At 35.5% G+C, this 22,802-nt stretch overlaps 1 protein-coding gene across 2 annotated transcripts in view; it reads left to right on the top strand.

Moving 5' to 3' along the window:
* Positions 1-22,802, top strand: part of LOC138700080 (uncharacterized) — a 433,777-nt gene that overhangs the window by 362,577 nt on the left and 48,398 nt on the right. For both annotated transcript variants that reach the window (XM_069826395.1, XM_069826394.1), the window contains 2 exons: positions 12,510-14,472; positions 19,616-20,943. In XM_069826395.1, coding sequence (XP_069682496.1) covers positions 12,510-14,472; positions 19,616-20,943 — 3,291 coding nt within the window. The remainder of the gene's footprint in view (positions 1-12,509; positions 14,473-19,615; positions 20,944-22,802) is intronic.

Below are 22,802 nucleotides of genomic sequence, written 5' to 3'. Positions count from 1 at the left end.
TATATACACAACAAAAAGGATTAGCTATGGGTAACCCATTGTCCGGTTTACTTGCTGAAACATTTATTCAAGATATTGAAGATAAGGAAGTCAATAATATTCTAAAAACACACAATATTACATTTTACAATAGATACGTAGATGATACTTTAATAATTTATGAAAGCCAACAAATTAATAAACAAATATTAGAATCTTTCAATAATTTGCATAATAACTTAAAATTCACACAAGAAATTACAGTTAATAATATGATTCATTTTTTAGACATTATGATAAAAAACATAAAAATAAATTAGAATTTAATATTTACAGAAAACCTGGAATTACTAACCACTGCATCTCCATAAATTCAGAACATCCTACTGCACATAAATTAAGTAACTTCAATTACATGGTTAATAGATTAATACAATTTCCACTAAGTAAAAACAATTACAAGAAAGAATATAATAAAATAATACAAATAGCCAACGAAAATGGCTATAGTACTAATTTGATTAAAAAACTAATAAACAAGAATAAAAGGAAAAAAGAACTAAGTAATATATCTACATTAACAAAACAAAACAAGACCAACAAAAAATACTTTAGTTTAACATATAATAAATATATATCTAGCAAATTAGCTAACTTTTTTAAAAAAGAAAATATTTTCATAGCGCACAAAACAACTAAACTCAATAACAATTTAAACAATAGACTTCAAGAAGTTAACAAACTCCACAATAATGGTATTTACAGATTGGAATGTTTTACATGTAAAGAAAAATATATAGGGCAAACCAAAAGAAGTTTCAAAATTAGATACAATGAGCACATTTCTGACTTCAAACATAATCGTAAGAAATCTACATATGCATCTCATCTAATAGATACTGGACATGAATTAGGCACAGCAAATGAAACCTTAAAAATATTAAAATCAGGAATAGAAACTAAATTGATAAATTCTGCAGAAGAATTTTACATTGCTAAACAGATTCAAATAGAGAACAGCATTCTTAATGCAAATTTAACCCAAATCCGAAATCCCCTGTACAACCTCTAACCCCGTTACCACGCAGTATCCTTCCGCGTAGTTGTTTACACGAATATACACTTCCCCCACGTCATACCAGTTACAGTCCTAATAGCAACAGGTCGTCTCACCACTACGTAAGTACCTTCATAATTTAGCCCTCCAATTAATTTTTCAAATTTTACTAAAATTGATATTAATTATTATTTCATTACAGATAATTTGCATTAAACACAGGATGTTATAGTAATCCATACAGTTGCTAAGTATGCAGTTGTCACATTTTAAATCGACGTGAGTACTTTTAAAATATCCAATTCGATTACAATTTACATTTGATATTCCCATTTCTATTATATTTTTTATACATTTCAGATATTCACCACTCATTGGACTGAACAAGAGTTCCACATATTATGAAGTTTAATTACTAAATGGTTTTAACATTTTTAACATTATTAAGTTTACTTCCTGTAATATTACATTTTATTAATGGAGATGGCTTGTACATCATTAATTCAAATAGTACTCACCACCAATAGCTACGTATGTGACATTGAGATATTGTATAACTCTGCCTGAGGATGCCTGAATAGGCGAAAACGTTCGCAATTTTGTAATTCATGTATATAAACTGAATGACTATAAAATAAGTCATTATTTCACATTGATTTGTCATTGACTGAGTAATAAAATATTATATCATTCATTTATAGAAATTGACAATCTGAATATTCCATCATGCTTTCTAAAAAAATAATTAGAGTTTATATTTCATATGATATCTTCAGGAGGGTAAACTTCATATATAAAAAAGTTCCTTAGCACTGTTACGTAGTTTTATTGATGTATGCATGTGTTTCTGTACCAGAGAGAAAAAGAGGAAGATTATTTAAATTATGCCCTTTTATAATTTGCAGCAGACCTACAGTTCAAGTCACATTTAAATGCATTTATTTTATAAATATTTCCGTTCTCGTTGTCGTTTTCGTCCCCGGTTTATTGTGAACCAGCCTTTAGTCTACCTACGGGGAACCCTGAGTAAGAATAAGTAAATTCCGATAGGCTACGTTCAGCAAATCAATGTGTCTGGAAAGCAGATGAGCTTCTCTTGCAGGAAACAACTGGTCTGTAACCCTCGAACGGCCTAAAATTATCCTGTACGCAACGAGCGACAACCCTCACGGGACTCTTCGACATTTTTACTGCTGTACGGAAGTGGGCGACTCCCGGCCCCGTGACATTGCACAGTAAACGTTCACCTTCGGCGATTTCTTTGCAAGCTCCAGGATCGCGTGAGGACATCGGATTACCGAGACACGCAGATTATGGTGATTGTTTGCCGCTGGTATGGAAAGTTACCACATCGCTAAACACTAGGCGCTGTGCAATAGATTCATCATTATACATTTCTGCCTGCAAAGTCTCGCTATGCTTTTCCGTTCAAAACAGGAGTTGTCACATTCCAATTCGTGAATCATGGAAATTGTATGAGGTTTCATACTAACCTGAATGTTTCGGATAATCCTTTCGGTGTTTTTAAGTCACGACTTCCCTTCCACACAAATTTGTTTGACGCTGAATTGAAAATGTTTAGAATCAGATAGTCCAAAGCCACGCTTTAAACAAAAATGGTTTTTGTGCGAGTTCATTTCTGACACCTATGGGGAAGTTACTCATGCAACATTCATTCAGTGTTCTGCCCAAGGGCAGGTCTTTCACTGCAAACTCAGTTATATCCAATCCTTCCTGTTTTCTGCCTTCCTCTTTCTCTTCTCACATGATTCATATAGGCCTAATTTCGTCTATCTGATATCTTTTCCTGCCCCGATCTCTTCTCCCGTTCACCATTTCTTCCAGTGCATCTTTCAGTAGGCAGTTTCTTCTCACCCAGTGACCCAACCAATTCCTTTCCCTTTTTCTGATCAGTTGCACCATCATTTTGTCTTCACCCACTCTTTCCAACATACGTTCATTTCTTATTTTCTCTGTCCATTTCACACGTTCCATTCTTCTCCATATCCATATTTCAAATGCTTCTATTCTGTTCTCTTCACTTCGTCGTAATGTTCATGTTTCTGCTCCATACAATGCCACATTCTACACAAAGCACTTATCTAGTCTCTTCCTTAGTTCTTTTTTCAGACGTCCGCAGAAGATGTTGCTTTTTCTATTAAAAGCTTCCTTGGATATTGCTATCCTCCTTTTAACTTCCTGGCTGCAGTTCATGTTACTGCTTATAGTGCACCCCAAGTATTTGAAGTTGTCCACTTGCTCTACGACCTCATTTAGAATTCGCAAGACCGTCTTCATTTTTCTCCTATGACCATCGTCCTCGTCTTATTTGCATTTGTCTTCATCCCATATTGCTCACAGCTGTCATTTAGCACCATTAGCATATCTCTTAGTATCATCTTCTCTTCTGCTAATAACGCCATTTCAGCAGCAAATCTTATGAAATTTATCCTTCTTCCTCCTACTATTACTCCTCCCATATTCTGGAAACACTTCTTTAATAAATCCTCCAAGTACATGTTGAACAGTGTAGGTTATAAAGAGCAGCCTTGACGTACTCCTTATCTAATTTCATTTCCTTCTGACATTTCTTCTCCTATCTTGACTTTAACTCGTTGTTTCATAAAACTATTACAGAAGAGCCTTCTCTCTTTCCAATCCACACCAATTTTCTTTAGGATCCCCACCAGTTCATTCCAGTCCTCTCTGTCAAACGCCATTTCTAAATCCACAAATACTAGCCTACATGCACTTTTTTATTCTTTTCTGGGTATCTTTCGCCGATTGTTAGTAGCAGTTCAATTATTGCATCTCTCGTACCTTTTCCCTTCCTGAAAACAAACTGCTCTTCTTCCAACTGTTCTTCCAACTTAGCATATAAACTTCGATTCAGTATTCGCAAGCTACTAAGCTTATTAAAATAATATGAAAGTTACTCAACAAATTAATGACGTACCACACCTAATAGCATCGGACCCTAATCCTTTAACACGCTCTGCTGTAAAATTTTGTCTGTGTGGGTTAGAGCTATATCATTATCATTGCTTCAGTTTATATGCACTAAAAACTGCCAAAAACATGCATGCAACTAGATAAGCTTACTAAGAACATAATGAATGTGAACTTAATTATGAATTAAAATTAAAAAAAAATAAGCTATGGTACGCATTAGTGCGCTTTTAATGTGAGATTCAGATGAATTTCAAACAACACTTTTACTTTAAAAAAAATTCTGATAGCAAATACACCCTACGTTCCGAAGAATGGTATAGTAACAAACAAAACAAGTTTGATTATTGCGCATGCGCACAGAAAATATTTCGCGGTTAGGTATTCTGTTCAGTAGTGAAGGGACTATCAGACAGTGCAGTTGTGAATGTTTCTAATCTTCTGTGGTGCATCAAACTATAATATTTAAATAGTTAATTATGAACAGAAATCAAATGGGCACCTGCTGTTGTATTTCTGTTACAGAAAACGTAACACCAACCTAGTCAATTTTGAATAGAACATCTAAGGCACAACAGTCGTACAAAAACGGGCTATAATTTATTGCAGTTTTTATGTTAATTTACCTCAAAACAATTTTCGTTTCTTCTTTAATAATTTGACATCACAAAGAATGAAATATACCTAATTTTTATGTTTTTCTTATGTTAATTTATCAATCAAATAAATATGTAGAAGATGTATTATAGTTATATTATATTACTGAGAACTTTAACAAATGAATACCATATTTTGGAACAGAGGGAGTGTCAAATAATTCCACAACATTGCTGTAATTTAAGTCGCAATAAGCTATAATGATTTTTTCAAGATGTTATTTTTCGAATAAGGGCTTTCTTTCAGTTATTACAAGCCTGTAAGTTAAGCTGAAAATCAATGTTCACTATTAGAGTATGTAACTAGGGAAAACTTAAAAAGTGGGACCATTGTAAAATTCCAATACCGGTACCTGCTCCTTCAACACTTCGTGCAAATGACAGACTACTATTTTTCTGGCAAATTGTGATACATTTTTGACGTAATTTCTCCAATCTCCTTTAAGCCTATCTTCTGCATCTTCAACTACCGCTAAAGATTCAAGGAGAGGTAGATTCTTGGTCTTCAGTTTTTCAATGGTCTTAGGCAGAAACGAGTAATGTGCTGCTAGGAATTCCAGGATCTCCTGCGGACTAGGTTTACCATCGCCCTGCCTTCTATAAGTTATTCGCTGGAACTTAGCCGACTATCCGTAGTCGTCCGTTTATGATCTGTGAATAAACTTTTTATTTTCTTCTTCTAGCGATCTGGCTCAAACCAAGCGCATAAATAAACAAACAATTTGGAATGTCTGTTCACTTCCATGGGTCACGAATTTCTTGAACGTGATTATCACAATCATCTACCTCACTTTGAAAGTTTCATTGTAAAAATGTGTGCAAAACGTGAAAAAAAGAATGGCAAAATAGGAAATTATATGCAATCTTAAATTAAAATATGCACTTTTCACCAATATGTTCAAATATGCACAATATACAAAATAAACTTCGTCTTATTCGATTTTTCTTCGGTCTAAAAGCAAAGATATATCAGTATTTCTTAAATGTGAAGTATCAATAAAAACATACATTTTGATGCAAGTCCTTGGTCCAAAAGTGATTTTCACCTGTTGTACGGTCTCTTCTTCTCTTATTCGAGATCGGCCATTTTTTCTTTTGGTGTACTGCATATCTGGTTTTTAATTTGTCAAACTATCTTTTATCGATGCTTCAGGAGGAGGAGAACCTTTGCGAAACCGTCATCTAAAAGCCCGCTGGATACAGGATCATGAATTTGTTTTCGTGTTCTCAATCACGCAACATATTTTCTCCATGGGTGCCACAAGGCCTATTTATGAAAAATAAAACAATAGTATATTACGTTACAAGGTAGGGAAGTGCTTTTTACAAAATCGATTAAGAGTTTGAAAAACGAGCAGGGAGAGTTTTTCAATTTTCGAGATTTTGTAATGTACTTTACAAACGTGAATAGTACAACATTTTTTGAACGATAATATTTTGATGTATGAAAGAGGATATTATTCATGCAGTAATACACGTTCACTGCAACTTATTCACTTATTTTCTCATCCAGCCATTTCTTCAAGCTTTCGTTCATTTACACACTCATTCCCTATCAAATACCCACTCACTTCTTCATTCAGTCAGTAATTTATTCATGCAATATTTTGCTGCTTGTTAGTACGTTCACTTACAGTTCACTACAGCAAACTATGACTAATTATGTACACTATACACCAATTTTGTCACCCATTTACCAAAACGGGTTTACCAACTCACCTCACTCCTGCCTGTAATGAATAGTGCATGAAGTCGTGGTTAATTACTAACATGGTACATACATAATTGAAAATTAAGTAAGAATTGCTAGGCATTACCTAGAAAGACAATGAAGTAAATATAAAATTGAAGAATCGTTTTAGGCATCACGGCAATGATTTGGCACTTCGAGAATAACAGGAGGATCGAAGAAATATTATTGAAATAAGTTTTAAATAATAATTAGATATAATTTTTGATACAGTTCCCACATATAGGGTGATTCAAACCTACGCGACAAACTCTGACGAGTGATAGCTCTAACAATAAGGAAATCTTTTTGTTAAACAACCTATGTCTTTTGACGCGTCGCGTCGTTTCGAAGTTACCGTTGAAAATATTTTTACGCGGGCGAATGTCAATTTATGCGAATATGTGCACCCCTGTTTTGTTTGTTGAGATGTTTGTAAGAGACGGGAAGGGTTGTTGTTGGTGTTTGTTTACGTTTAATATTCAATACCTTTTCCGTTCAGTTCAGTCTAATCATCAATTGAGAATGGATGTCTATACTTTTCCCGAGTTAGTCGACATGGTAATGTGTTATGGGAAGGCTCGCGGAAACGGAAGAAGAGCTCTCCACATGTACTAACAACAGTTTCAACACAGAAATCACCCTCATCACACAATGTTTGTTCGACTTTATCAGCGCCTTCGAGACGATGGGTCTCTTCTTGCCCGGCGCATTGGTGAAAGGCCGTGTAGACATCCATTCTCAATTGATGAAAGGAAAGGTATTGCACATTAAATGTAAACAAACAACAACAACAACCCTCCTCGTCTAAACGAACATCTCAACAAACAAACAGGGGTGCACACATTCACATACATTGACGTACGCACGCTCAAGAACCTTTTCAACGGTAACTTCAAAACGACGCGACGCGTCAAAAGACATAGGTTGTTGAACAAAAAGAATTCCTTATTGTTAGATCTATCACCCCTCTGAGTCTTTCGCAGAGGTTTTGAATCACCTTGTATATTAATTTTGTTTCTACAGTAGAATAAAATATAAGCTACACATAAAATATTTGTTTTAATTTTTCCCAGTGCTTGGCAGAGGACATTGTTTTCTGCATGTATGCATCGTAAGACACGGCCTTTGTTGGGACAAACTTTCCGCTGACTGACTTCCAAGGAAACACCGTAAACCTAGGTTAGGCGTATTTTGTAATTATTTTTGAGCAATTGCCAGATTGGAAGAGGTTGTCTTCAGTGCAAGTGCACGTCTGGTAACTTTTCATAAATGGCAACTAAAGATTATAATGTGTTCTCTTTCTAGTACAATTCATTTGTTGCGATTTTAGAATAACTAATACCTATCGGTAATCTTGTCTTAATGCTTTCAAAGTAACACTTGCTTCGTTATTGAGTCCAAGGCTACACTATTCAATAGATTTTATGAGTTTGTATATTTTATTATATTTATTATTATCAGTTTTCACAGGGGTGTAAAATCCCATCCTAATGTCCAAGCACAAGGCCAAGCCCAAGCTTCCTGATACGTCTGACAAAGAAGACTTCAGAAAAGTATTGTTTATTACAAGAGCATGATAATATAAGTATTGGTATAAACGCAGCATAAACATTAGGGCCTATGCGAACTCTTTAATTCATTACTATTTTCATACAGGCTGTGTGTGCGTTAAGTCTGAAGATTTCTATAACAATTGTAACATATAGGTTGTCGAATATGAAATGCATAATGAAACATTTTTATACTTCACTCAGTTACAACACTGAAAATATTTGACTTTCATAATACAGGTTATTAATATCTAAGGTTTCTGAGACTCTTTCAAACAATGTCTTCACTCCGTCTGAGTACCAAAGGTCTCTGTCCTTTAATGGAAAAGCGCAGGGAACTTCCTTTCGAATTCCTAATTGTTTTAAAAATTTTATCCTCGAAGAAAGTGGACCGTAAGTGGAACCAGAAGTTAATCTGAACACGTAAGGTCAGGAAAAATTGTCAGATGCAATTGGTCATTATTTCCTTCTAGGTCTTTCGTCTGGGACCTTGTATGTACACTTAGCGGCAAAAAGAATGGGCCGGCCGACAATTTCTAAGTTCCAGAGACATACATTGCGCATGCTCGTCTCGTCAACGCCGTAGTTCACTAGGTAACACATAATTAAATCATTTAAATTTGCTGTATTTTGTTTAAGAGGCTAATATATGTAATAAAATCGAATGGTGGGTTGATTCTAGATACATCAGGGCCCTTGAAGAGTGAAATAATAATAAAATTGATAAATATAAAATCAACCGGAGCGAATATGAACAGGAAAACCATGTATTATGCCGAACCGATATAAACCGTTGCAGTAGCATAAGTTGTTATGGCATTAGTATAATGAACAATTTACTAGTAGTAGTAGCTCAAGGTTCGAATCCCCCCCAGTCTTTTTTTATTACAAATTTGCCATCATATATGTCTCACAAAGCTATAATTACGTGCGATATATCTTAGAATATGCCCAAACTCTAATAAATAATAAACCTCCCTCTCTCTTTCAAGCAATACTGCTATCTGTTAATATAACATTTTGTCTCGTCATTACGCTTGAAGATGGCACAGAAACAATTACTCATTTCCCTGGTTCGCATAGGTTATTCTGCGTATGCTACTCTCCGACAGGACTTGGATTGGAGAAATGTCATTTTCTCCGACGAGTTAATTGTCTCCAGTAACATTCTGTGTATGCTACTATCCGATGGGACTTTGATTGGAGAAATGTCATTTTCTCCGACGAGGTAATTGTCTCCAATAGCAATGATAGTACTGCCCTAGTTTATTGTATGAATGACCGCCGATACGCTTCGCGTGAGGGTCGCGTGTTGGGGGTGGATGTCATACGATGGGCCAGGACTTCTGGAACGTAGCCACAGTCTGTTTACGGCAGAAGTCTACGAACACATTTTGGCAAATGTAATGATCCCTTCCTCCCGAAAAAGATATCCAGAAGGAACACTTTTCTTCCAGCAGGATAATCATCCGATACACACCGCCAACCGGGTTCAAAGATGGTTTACGTGGAGGCGTGATGTCGACCCAGTCGACTGGCCTCCAAATTCACCAGATATGAATCCGTTTCAAAATTTGTGGGCTGCAGTCAAAAGGATCCTACGCTCTAATTGGGCAGAACAACCACCAGTTCGGACACCTGAGGAATTGTTGGACAGAGTTCTAGATGCAAAGGAGAAGATGGCCAAGAATTTAGACCTGTTCCATAATCTTGTGGACTCCATCCCGCGCAGAATGAGGGCAGATGTTGACGCAGGTGGTTTGTGGACGAGATTACTAGTCCCCACCACAGCCTTGTTTTGTTAATATATTAACAAATTGTTTGTTTTTGTTAATTTAATTATTTATTTGTGTTAGATATGCGTCCGTTTTTTTTAGGATGTGAAACAAGTATTTTTGTTTATACAGACCAGGTCTCACCTATTAAGAGCCCACAGGTGATGGGCAATAATATTTTTACAAGGCAGGCATAACGAAGTTCATAAACAAATGTCATTTCACATTTAAACTAATAAATTAAGTAAAAGTTAAAATAAAAAAAAAATAATTTTACCGTACCAGGAGCCGAACTCACAACCTCTAGCAAGGATTTCAGACTTCTTACCACTGGGCCACACAGTGCTCGTAAGGTTTATTACATTATAGACGGAAGACTTTCAATAAAGTGACGCCATAGCAATGCCTTGCGCTGGGTTACGTTTACACGAGTGAACCGCGCGATAGGACTTAACATTTCTATCGACCAAGAGTCGGCTCATTCTTTTTGCCGCTAAGTGTACCTAATGGAATATAAGCATCACATTGTTGAAGTACTTGACTCATCTTTGTAACATGCTGGCATTCAGCACGCTCTTGAAGGCTACATATATTTTCGAGCCATAGAGGCTGCCTATAGAACAATTCCCAAAAATATCACAGCCTAGTATATACAGTCACGAAGCTTGAGTTGTGAGGGTACTAGTAACAATAGCCTCTGCAGGTACTATTTCGCATTGTCTGTGATGAGGAGATGGTAACGATCCTAGTGGTTAGCAACTATCTATGGATGCTCATTTACTACGTATTGAGCTTCGTGGCTGTATATACTAGACTGTGGTAATATCCAATAATCACATGCATTTCTTATGTTTTGCTCATTTAGAAAAAAAATTACCATAACGTTGTCACGAAAAAATATTAACGTGACACCAGACATGATAAGGTTGAGTCTATTAAACCTTAATTAAATTCGAAGAAAATTAATGGGACAACAGAACATTACTTATTCAAGAGAACATAATGTAATGTGTTTAATATAAAGAAATGAATAAATAAAAATAAATTAGAAATCAAAATTATAAGATAAAAGATACATTTAAGCTAGTTGAGATAGGAACATGGTAGAAAACAAAACCTGATGCCATAACTTTTAAACAAAAGGCATGGGAATTTATACTGAGGTGATATAATGCAGAACGTAATATTGATATTATAATATTGCCTTATGAATTTGCTTAAAATTTAATTTTTGCCATTTAAAAAACTAGAATTTCTTTACAATGATGAAAATGTGAACTGTTTTTACCTGTCTGCAAATGTTCTAAATCACGATTAATTAATTCCAGCTCGCTTTAAGCAATGTCCTTTTTTAGACTGGATCTTGCCAGAAATTCTTCATCGCTATACTCATTTAATAGATAAAGTCTGGTCCTTACTTTCTTTTGTTTCCGCACTGTTATAAATACTTGATATGATAATTCAGACTCAGTATTAGAGATTCAGGTCTAATGCTGCTGACATTTTATATTTTATTCTCTAGATAAAAATTTAAAAATTACTGAAATCATGGAATAGTTTATTCCCAAGATAACCTCTGTCTAATTCTCTATTCAGAGTTTGTACAACACATTTCTCTCATAACCATGGAATTAATTTTAACAGGACTTTATTCCGTGTTCGTACAACTGGGTCTTAGAAGCCGATTAAACAGAGTCAGATCGCTTAAGATAAAATTTATTAACAAAGTGGTGGGATTGATTACGTTACAATAATTACAACAATGTTCGGAGAATACCGCAATAATGATTACTCAATTTCATTCATTGCTGTATACTTATACAAAGTATGGCCAAACCTGATAATGAATCAAACAGCACTTAAGTAAAGTTAATACACGTGGTGAAAATCATGATAATGAATAAAATAATATTTAAATAAATTAATACACGTGGTGAAAATGCTTATGAATCAAACAATATTCAGTCAAGTTGAAATGAGTCTAGTCGGCCCAATTTAACTTCAATAAATTAAATACATGATGAACGAACAATCGAGGGAAAGAAGCTTTACCGAAATTAGAATTTTGGAAATTTAAACCAACAAAGACCCAGTAATTTCCCTATCTTATTACGCTCCACAGAGCTGACTTTATTTAAGTTAAAAGGAAAATTCCACCTGTTCTCCGTTAATGGCCGACTAGCCTTGGAGAGGCTGCTTGCGGTTCGGGAACTATTCTTCAACTGCCACATCGTTCAAAACAAACTCTACATACATATGAAACAGAAACACACATGCGAGACTGAGAAATCAGTTATTGGGCCGACCAAATGATGTCGCCAACATAGTATAAGAAATATACCATTACAGAGATAAATGATCATTAAAATTCCCCGATCCTCTTCTGGACCCTCTATGTATACAATTAATTTGTAACTAAATCATTTTATAAAGGACAAACATTCCATTGCATAGAATCATTGGAATGTAATATCCTTAAGACTTGAAACGTAAAAAAATTGGGAATAATTTGTTCGTACACAGCTAATTGTGTGGGTTAGAGTGATGAACATTTTCCTACATTTTATCACAGACAATGCTGTTATAGAATAACCCGCGTTCCATTTATTGATAATGATATAAGTTTGAAAATGTAAATATGGTGCATTGTTTCATATCTTTATACGTTGAATATTACATAGGCCTAGTCCTACCAGTATCTTGTTCCAGTCGAGATTGTGCAGGGTTGTCCTTTAAATTGCGTTACAATTTATATTTACCGTTAATTATGCAATAATTTTGTATTGACATTGTTAATTATTTTCTTTACAGTGATCTCTACTTGGGGTCGACGGATGGGGCGGAAATTAGAAATTCTACGCCGAGGAGATTCCAGGGAATCCTTGAACGTGTCTCCATCCCCTACGCACTCAGTAAGCAGCGGAGAGAGTTTCCGCAAGAAGTCAACTTGGCGAATCGGTCGCAGTGCGTCCGAGTCGGTACCCAACCCACCCTGCAGTAACTCTGTCTCCAGTGACACAGAGAACACTCGCAGAAGGGCTCTCAGCGACGTAACAGAGCATACTCCTTCACCCATTAAGAGCTTCTTTATCAGAATGGGTTCTACCGGTATGCTCAACACCTCCAAGCACCATGGTTCTCTGAATTCGAGTCCGAAGAGACTCGAGATAACGTACGGAAACTCTTCTCTCTCTGGAGGAAAAGTTCTGTTCAAAAGTAGCTCCACTTCACAGCTGTCCACCTCCTACGTCAAAGGCGAAGACCCAGCGGACGGATTGGACTTATCTTTGCAATGCTCAGAGAGTACAAAAGATTTATCTACGGCGTCAAGGGACTTGAGAAAAGTTGCATGTGACATCAAAAGTCGCGTTCCATCGGTTGATGCTGACCCCAGTTATATACCCACAAAGACTCGAAGCTGCGACAACATAGCGAGTCTTGGAATTAGCTCAGGATTGCCGTGCCCAATGGCTGCTGCAGCTGCAGGAAATAAAAGAGCTCATTTTCCGTATGCATTTCTGAGGTCGAAATTATCGGTTTTACCAGAAGAAAACGGCGGAAGCGTTATTAATCAGCAATACAGAAGAAGAGTTTCAAACAGAGAAGGTTTTCCTGAATACCGACGATCTCTCATCGAAACCACCTCCGAACGAGCCTACAGATTACGAGCAAATTCCGAGGAATATGTTCCAGCAGCATTATTAGCTGAAGAAACCTCGTCTCTTTTCGAAGGTACAAACACATTAGGACGTAGAAGGAAAGATAGTGTACAGTGTGCATCATTGAGACAATATAATTATCCTCATCCTCCAAATCAGTACCAAAGTAGCAAAGTCGAGGACGAGTCTTTAGTACAGAAGACAGAACAGCCGCTAGCAAACAATTATTATGTCAGCTCAAATGAATCAGGTTATGATAGCGATGGCCCTAGGCACGGTGAAGAATCACTATGCAAAGTTGGAAACAGTGAAAAGTGTCTTAACATGGCTCCAGACCAGGACGGAGACAGCGGGATTATAGCAAACGAAAGCTCGGATTCTGGTTCTATCCACGACTCTGAGGTAGGAAACACTGAAACCAACAGTGGAAAACCTCACGGTGAAATTCCAGCAAATGAGCCCCCTCCAATACCACCACGATCCATGACTCCGAGTCATGAAGATCGGCCACATCGTCGTGATAACTGGGCGCGATCATCCAGTGTTACAGCTCTTCATACAACCGGCGGTAGCAAGGATGCACGAACTGCAGACACTCAGGGACATCTGGCTCCTTGGGAGAGGAAGTGTTCTGTTGGGAGATATTATCAGCGACAGAACAGATGTTTAAGTTCAATTGATGATGTAAATCAAATGCGTCGTCATCAGTTTCTGACTTCGCAGCTGCTGGAAGAGACATCTCCTTCGCAGGAAACTCCAAGTCAGGACAGCCTATTTTCTTCACACCGGCATTCCAGTGGATCCGCAGATCTGCGCACTATGGAAAATTCGTATGATTTAAACGAAGGAAAGCTTTATAACACAATCCAAAATGGAAGACCTGACATGGTGGGTACTTGCAAAAGACTCCCTGAAGCATCGTCTCTAACGTCGTTGAATGATGGACGTTGTAGAGAAATACACAGACGAAGATTCATCATTGTTAAACTTTCAAAGACGAAAGAAGACGATCTTCTAGGAATTCACTTGGTACAAGAACCCACTGGCAACAATATAAATTCTGCAGCAGTACGATTCTTCATCTCAAAATTTGATGGAGGCGGTCTTGCAGTAAGGTATAGTTGGATAAATCATACAATTGTATTATTATGCAGAATTGTTCTATATATAATTTTTTATTTATTATTTAAATTTAAATGTACAGAATACAGAATATAACTACAGCAATAGAAATAGAAATAAAATAATAGTATCAATATGAAAAAGGAGGTGCAGTAATATTAACAAAATTGGAGGACCGAATGAGCAGCGCTCGTGTTCGGTCGCAGTTCAGATATATTATTAATAGGTCTATAAGAGAATATACAAAATGAAATAAAATAGGAACTGAAATTAAAATTACAGCTACAGTGAAATTATATAATATAATATATTAATATAATAGGAATATATAAAATTAAATAAAATAGGATCTAAAATTAAAATTACAACTGCAATGAAATTATATAATATAATATTAACATACAGAAGAATAATATCGTACGAGAATAAAGTAGGACAATTTATGAAAAAATATATTTTCCAAAATTATGGAATACAAATATAACATAGGCTGATTAATTCATACACATAAGCTATAAATTTATTTAATCAAATTAATGACACTAACACGTTTCTAATTTTCTTGTTATATGTTAGTGGGTTACATGTTAGAAGTTCTGGGTGTAATTTAGCTAAAGAATTATGCAACCGAGGGCCAAAATTAATGCTATGCTTTAGACCAGCAGATGTCAAACATTTAGGTTTTACTAATGTCGAATTATTATTTCGTCTTGTGCCATGATTGTGTGCCTGTAATATAAACTTATTACGATTTTTATGATACAATTTTAACAGAGTATATTTATAAATTTATTCAATACTAGCCGTACCCGTGCGCTCCGCTGCACCTGTTAGAAATAAATATAAAGTAATTACATAATTAAAATAGGACGTTTGATCCAGGGAACATTCGTGTTTGTTAGAAGGATAAATCGTTTAATATGTTACTTAATTGAAATTGTATTTAAATAATTAAAATGCGATTATTTTGGTCTAGAGAGCACTCATTTGGTGCAATGACAATTCCTTTAACGTGTTTCTTATTTGTTATTTGTTATTACATGCAACCATAGGTTAATGAAGATTGACATATCATTTAGTTTTAATGTGTAAACTTTATATTACTTGCTATATGTTTCCATTGAATTATGGTAATAACTTAATTTTAACCATCGTTTTCCACGTCTTCACTAAATGGCGCTTGGCCCACTATGGTTCTGAACCCTTCAAATAACTTAAACAGTGATACAGCATAAACTGTGATATGTAATTATATTTATTTCTTTCGAAAATGTAAGAATTCACGATCTCTTATGTACCATTGCCATGGAATGAATAAATGTGTTTTTTTTCTTACTCAAAAATTTTATATTTTGCACATAGGAATTACTGCAGGAACAACAACGCTACAATCTGAGGCGACGGTGAAAATGTATTGTATTGTTATTTTAAAAGTCTTGTATATCCTTAAATATCAGTCCTATCAACATTTTGCATAGAATATCTTATCGGAAATCATTTTTAAAGAAACTTTTGTTATTTAACATTTTTCACAAAAACCCAATAATAAGCGAGATATTTCGATTTATTTAACTCAGGTCCCGTTAAATGAAGTATTTTGAATGCCATATAGCCTAAATTTTAAATTAAAACGAACTTAATTTATATTTCAATTTTCATCGAAATCCGTTCAGCCATTATCGCGTGAAAAGGTAACAAACATCCAGACAGACAGACAGACATAGAAACAAAAATTTCAAAAAAGCGATTTTCGGTCTCAGGATGAATAATTATACATGTTAACACCAAACATTTTTTGGAAAAGCGAAAATTACCAGAAAAATTTCGGTTACATATTTATTATTAGTATAGATTATTAGTATATATTATGTTATATATTATTATATTATATTATATTATATTATATTATATTATATTATATTATATTATATTATATTATATTATATTATATTGTATAAAAAGTGCGTTGATAACAGATGTACTCCGATAAGTAAGTTTTTAATTTGTTGTAGGGGTTCTTGAATCTGAGAAGGAACAACTTTTACAACAGCGCAACATAATCTGCTTGGCTCATTACCCAATTTTTTTTTTGCATTGCATTTATTGCATATATATTTTATGTATTTTAACACGATTCCATTGAGCATAGTTAAAATTTGAATTATAAAATAATGGATTGCAAAGCTAATGTACTATTACTGCATACTAAATCAATACAATCTCGTTGTTCGTTAATTCTGTGAGATTAAAATGAGTGTACATAAATATTATTTTAAGAAATACAGAAAACGTATGTACAAAATAGCCTATCAAATTTCTGTGCATAAGAAGCTATTTTAATCTTACCTGTCCTCGTTTTATTCAGAAGTTACTGTAATAACATTATAGCATTATGTCCATCTAGAGAAACTACACTTTCCAATAGTGAAATAATAATTAATTATACAAATTGGTTAATTTAGCTTCCGATATTACTTCATACAAACACAGAAACATTCTCTGCAGGCTGTGTTTAATAGCTTTCAATTGTTGTTGGCCAATGCCCTTTTTCGATTGTTGTTGTTCAAGGCCCCTTATAGACGAAGTCATTTGTTCTTATTTCATTGCACCGTCTTAGATGGGGTTATTTTAATTTTAAAACTCATTTATCTCATTAAATATCAGTCCTATCAAAATTTTGTAAGGAATACAACTTATCGTAAATCATTTTTAAAGAAACTTTTGCTATGTAACATTTTTTAGAAAAATCAATAATAAGCAAGATATTTCGATTTATTTAATTCAGACCACCTTATAACCCCCTTTTCAAATAAAGTATTTTGAATGCCATTTAGCCGATAATCTAAGTTACAACGAACTTAATTTACATTCCAATTTTCATTTAATCGGTTCAGCCATTATCGCGTGAAAAGGTTAAAAACATCCAGACAGACATACAAACAAAAATTTAAAAAAAGCGATTTTCGGTTTCAGGGTGGTTAATTGTATGTGTTAGGACCAATTATTTTTGGAAAATCGAAAATTATCAAAAAAATTTCGGCTACAGATTTATTACTAGTATAGATTAAATACATTAAATTTAGAATAAATTAATTTAGTTGGATAATCAAAACGTTTCTTCAAACAAATTTTAATTATTCGTTCGTAGTGGTCGAAATTAGGGACGATTTAATAATTTGATATATGGAGTTGAAACTCTCGTGTCGGTATAGTGCCTGCAGCATACATCTAATAATTTTTTGTGACAGATGTTGACTTGCTATATGAATTTTAATCGATTGTCTCCCCTCCTCAGAACACGTCGTAATTGTAGGCTCTTTGTCGCATACCGTTGCCAATGGAAGATGGTTTACAGTGCATGAGTAAGATGATTCTGATTATTAATAGAGCAATGGTGGAATAACGGTTGGAACACGGGAGTATCCCGAAAAAACTAACCGTCGAACACAGTCTTTTCCCACCACAAATTCCACGTCGAATATTTTGTATTCGAACCCGAGTTACCAGCGTGGAAAGCCGATGCTCTACCCGTTCGGTTAAATGTTCGCGTGATTTTTATACAATAAGGTATAGGAAATGCCATAGTGACATCCTCCTGCATCCTGAGACATTTTTTGTTTTATTTTTAAAGTTCAATATAATTCTACACTTCAAAAAAGTTACTGAAATCAGGAAAATGCTGAAAAAATTCTGCAAGTTACAGTTAAGGCACAAATGCAGATATATTATAGGCGACTATACTTCCGGTCTCTGCCCATACATCTTATATGATAATTTTTTTACCCTTAAATTATAACGTTTACTTTGTACTTACTTGGAAAGCATATCCTACGGTGCCTTGGAGTTGGTTTACTGGTCGGCATTTTCATTTACAAATAGTTGAAACGCGCACTGATTGAATCGATCTTCTTGTGCTTCCTGCAAGTCCCAAGAGATGTCAGAAGTTTAACAAGCACAGAAAAGAGCTGATCGATAATGATTCTACCTCGTGGAAAATTTGAAACTGATGCACGTATGAAGTGTAGTATACTATACTCCAGGACCTAGGAGGTTATGGAAAAGGAAAAATTGAATATTTAGAAGGATAATAAAACATAGGAAATTATATTCATTTGGGAGGTTATTCATGTCTAAATGGGCAAGTTTACTCTTCGAGGATGGACATAGAAATGATCTCAGATTGTGAAACGTAGTCTACAATTACACAATTCATATGAAACTCACTTTGTAGATGTTATTCCAAAATCAATCATTTATGACCCCATTTTCTGTCATTGTATTTTCACAAAATAAATTTGTGATAATGCGTTAATGTAAAGTATAAAGAAAAATCGAACTCATTACAGAATGAATATGAATTAATTTTATTACTAAAATCGCCACCTGCGTTACTCAGTCGGCTGAAGTGTTTGCCTGCCGATCCGCGTGCGCTGATTCTGATTAGTTTTTTTTTTCGAGATTTACTCCAACCGTAAGGAGAATGTCAGATAATCTATGGGGAATCCTAGGCCTTATATCATCATCAATCCCATTAATACAGCGTCATCAGATAAACAACCAAAAAAATTACTGAAATCGCTTGTTAAACTAAATTAAATTCTAGCATTGTGTAATTTAATAGGATAACGAGTCATAATCTTTGTATATTGTAAATTATTGTGTTAAATCTTTTCTGGATTTTAGGGAAAAAATATGCTATACAATCAAACAGCTGTATTTCCGTACAAGTTGAGGATTGGACGTAAAAAGAGTCTGTAAGTGCCAAAGAGACAAACCGTAGGATACAGCTTTTTATCCAGCTAGTAATGTTATATCATAAGTTTTTCTCGTCTGTGGAGAAGCTGCCTAATTAAAATTGCAATGGGACTTACCAATTTTTTTTTTGAGTGAGTCAGGGACATACATTTTTTTTTCAAAAACTTATTTTCAACGATATTGGCCTCTTTTATGTCCAATCTTCAGTTGAAAATTGTACAAATTTGTATTATCTATATGGCTTTATACAGAGAAGAGTCCATACTCTCAAGCCCTACAATATTTACTATTTTTCAAGAATTATCTTTTATAAAATAAAGTAAGCTGAATGAAAATATAATGGACATTACCATCGTTATTTAGTATTTGATTTCTTTACAGGGATGGGCGTTTGAGAGTAGGAGATGAAATAGTTAATGTGAATGGCTGCCTTCTGCGTGGGATGACATCCGTGGGAGAGGCTGAGAGTACCTTAGAGAAGTGTTTGCCGCCATCCCCATCGAATCCCATAGGTGGTTTTGATTTTGACATCGTCATAGCACGAGATGAACATAATGAAGGTCCTTCAGAAACAAATGGATATATCAGCGAGGAAAGAAAACCGTCACAAAACAATTTTTGGTCTCCAAGGTCAACTGTTCTTGGTTACACAACTGATGGAAGTTCAACTTCTCGCACCACAGGCAGTACGGAGCACATCGAAGCTACAAAGAGCGATCGAGAGACAGCAGTTGGCCACTCAATTGCTATGTCCAAATTCTATTGGTCCAAAAGCGAGGATTTGGGTGATGGTGTGAACATTCCTGCCAGTGACGAGTCGCTCGGTGCGAGGCACTCCATCGACGGGTCAATCTCGCGAACAGTGCCGTCCAGAACCCTTTTGCCGGGGAAGCTAGATCTCTGGCTACGGAACAGAAGATCTCAAATCAATGAAACGGTAGTACAAAGAGATTGCCATTCGTTATGCCATAGAGACTTCGATGATAGTGATTTTCCAAATTCTTCCCCCAGTACAAAGCATACAGGAATATGCAACAGTAACAATAATGACGGAGAACTAGCAAAAAATTTCATTCGTAGTGACAGCAGTGATTGTAAATATCAGGTTCGCGATAACTGTGACGACGATGAAGTGTTCGTGAAGACTCCAAATGTCGATAATCCTTCAGACCTCGAAGAAGATTTGCAAAGCGTCGTGAATTCTCACCTCAGTTTCCGAGATTCTGATTCGACCATAGTTCACGAGAGCTCTCCCAAGAACCGTAGAAACATTTCCGTTAATGGTAGGATCTTGAGACCTTTGGGTTCCCTTGAGAGGGCATCCTTTCCCGATTCGGGTTTGGACTTGCGTCATCGCTCTTCAGTCGCAATGTCTAGTCCGTGTTCGCCCGTGTCGTCTCCGCCAAGCATCCCCTTGTCCATGCGCCACAGCACCGCATCCCTCAGCCACGAGCTCTCGAAGAGCCGTCGCAGTTCCACGGGTATGAGCTACGGATCGCCTCTCTCGTCGCCCACGTCTCGACCCAGCTTCGGCGCCGCCAACTGTCCCGTCACGCTGCACGCTGTCGTCTTTGAGAAAGGAGTTGGAAAGAAGTCTTTGGGCTTCAGCATCGTCGGCGGCCGGGACTCTCCCAAGGGTAACATGGGGATATTCGTGAAGACAGTCTTCCCCACCGGCCAGGCGGCAGAAACAGGGATGCTTTTCGAAGGTATGTACGTTTTGTTATATTGTTTCATACTATATCGAATTTTACTTCTTCCCGTACTCCAAACCAGTACGTGAAGTGGAACATTACGTTATAGTTCCTTTCCGGACTCTAGCCTACCAACATAAAAACCTACTCATAGTATGAGGAAACTCAATTAGTAGCCTTTTGTACGGGTCTTTGTTATTGGATGTTATTCTTATAACCACAACTATGACTTCAACGTAAAGTATTTAAGGGGAATTGGACGTTATCGCTTGCAAAGTAATGATAAAAATAGCCTATCTTCAAGCAGTCATAAATGTAATACTATTTATCACAGCTATTTCATTTTTTTATTGATATATGTATACATATTAAGCTTTAAAATGAAAAAAATAATGGTTAATCTAGTGCAAATCCCACCCTTAAATTAATTGTTAAATTTAAACATATTTTTTATATAAATTCACTACACATCTGTGCTTAGGTACACTTTATTCACTTATCATAGCACACATTAAATTAAAATTTTGGCCACTTACTGCTAATAGATACTAAAACATACCATACTAAAATTATTAAAATATCTGTAATACTACATACATACATACATACATACATACTCGTGTAAAGTAAAACACTCGTTGCTACATATTTTTAAATAGAAACGTGTTATAAAAATGTTATAACACCTTCCTAGCAATATCAATCTAAAATGGCGACGACAACAACAGCAACAATGTTTCTTGATTATTACGTTGCTGTAATATAGTTATTAGGAAACCCTGGATGATAATATATAAAAAGAGACATTTTAAATATATTACGAATTAATTTTCTTGTAATTTAGCAAAATACACAACACGTAGATAAAGTATCGTATACTAGTTGCAAAAGTAGCTATATGGCACTCGTAGGTTTTAGAACATTCCCTGCGGTCTTGTTGTAATCGGACCCAATCTTGCATAAAGCTACACTTTTACAACTAGTTCTTAAAATATAGTCTACTGTTAATAATGTATGTAAAACAATCATATTGTGTGACTACCTTATGAATAATGAGTGGCAAAAATACGACTATACTACGATACAAGAAATGAAATAAAACAATTCCGCTATTGATATGACGTAACCTCATATAAATGTAATTAATTTTGTGATTTTAACTGTGATATTGATAACGTAACTGACAGGAATATTCAAGAAAAAAACTTGAAATAAAATATACATTTAATGCTGAATAGAGAATTCCCTAACCCATTAAGTGGTGAAAATGATAATAATGGTGGTGGTGGTGGTGGTGGTGATGATGATGATGATATGGTGAACACAATAACAATGACACTATCAAATGAAGGCTTATGTGACTGAGGTTTGCTCACGTGTGTTCCTAGGCCGAATGGAAGTGACAGGCCAGTGAGCTCTAAGACTCCTCCCTGTCTGATTGCGATTGTTTCACATTAATATGAATACTGTGTTCCTGCGACACGTAGAGGAATGCTTGTACAGTTTCTTCTTCTATAAAGTGGGCACAAATCTGACAACTTCCTTTTCGGTACGCACTTCGTATTTGTTTAACGGAATCATAGAAGCATTCTTCAGAGCGAAGCGAGTAAAGGTGTGGTTCTCAATGGACCCGAACTCTTACAAAGTAACTCCACGCATGGCCTGATTTACAATTTCAGAGGCCCGGAGCTTAATTTTCTTTCTGAGGCTCCTATCTATCACCCATCTCCTTTGACTGTGTATTTATTTCACAGAGGTTTTTAATATTTCTATATTTTGAGAAGAATAATTAAAAATGAAGTGGTTCCTTATGATAATCAGTGATTATGTGTGGCCACAAGACAGGTCAAAGCTGATTGCATTGGTTATATTGT

This window comes from Periplaneta americana, chromosome 5 (genome assembly GCF_040183065.1).
Source record: "Periplaneta americana isolate PAMFEO1 chromosome 5, P.americana_PAMFEO1_priV1, whole genome shotgun sequence".
Lineage (NCBI taxonomy): Eukaryota > Metazoa > Arthropoda > Insecta > Blattodea > Blattidae > Periplaneta > Periplaneta americana.
The sequence above is the reverse complement of the archived record's forward strand: the minus strand, read 5'-3'. Positions and strand labels throughout refer to the sequence as shown.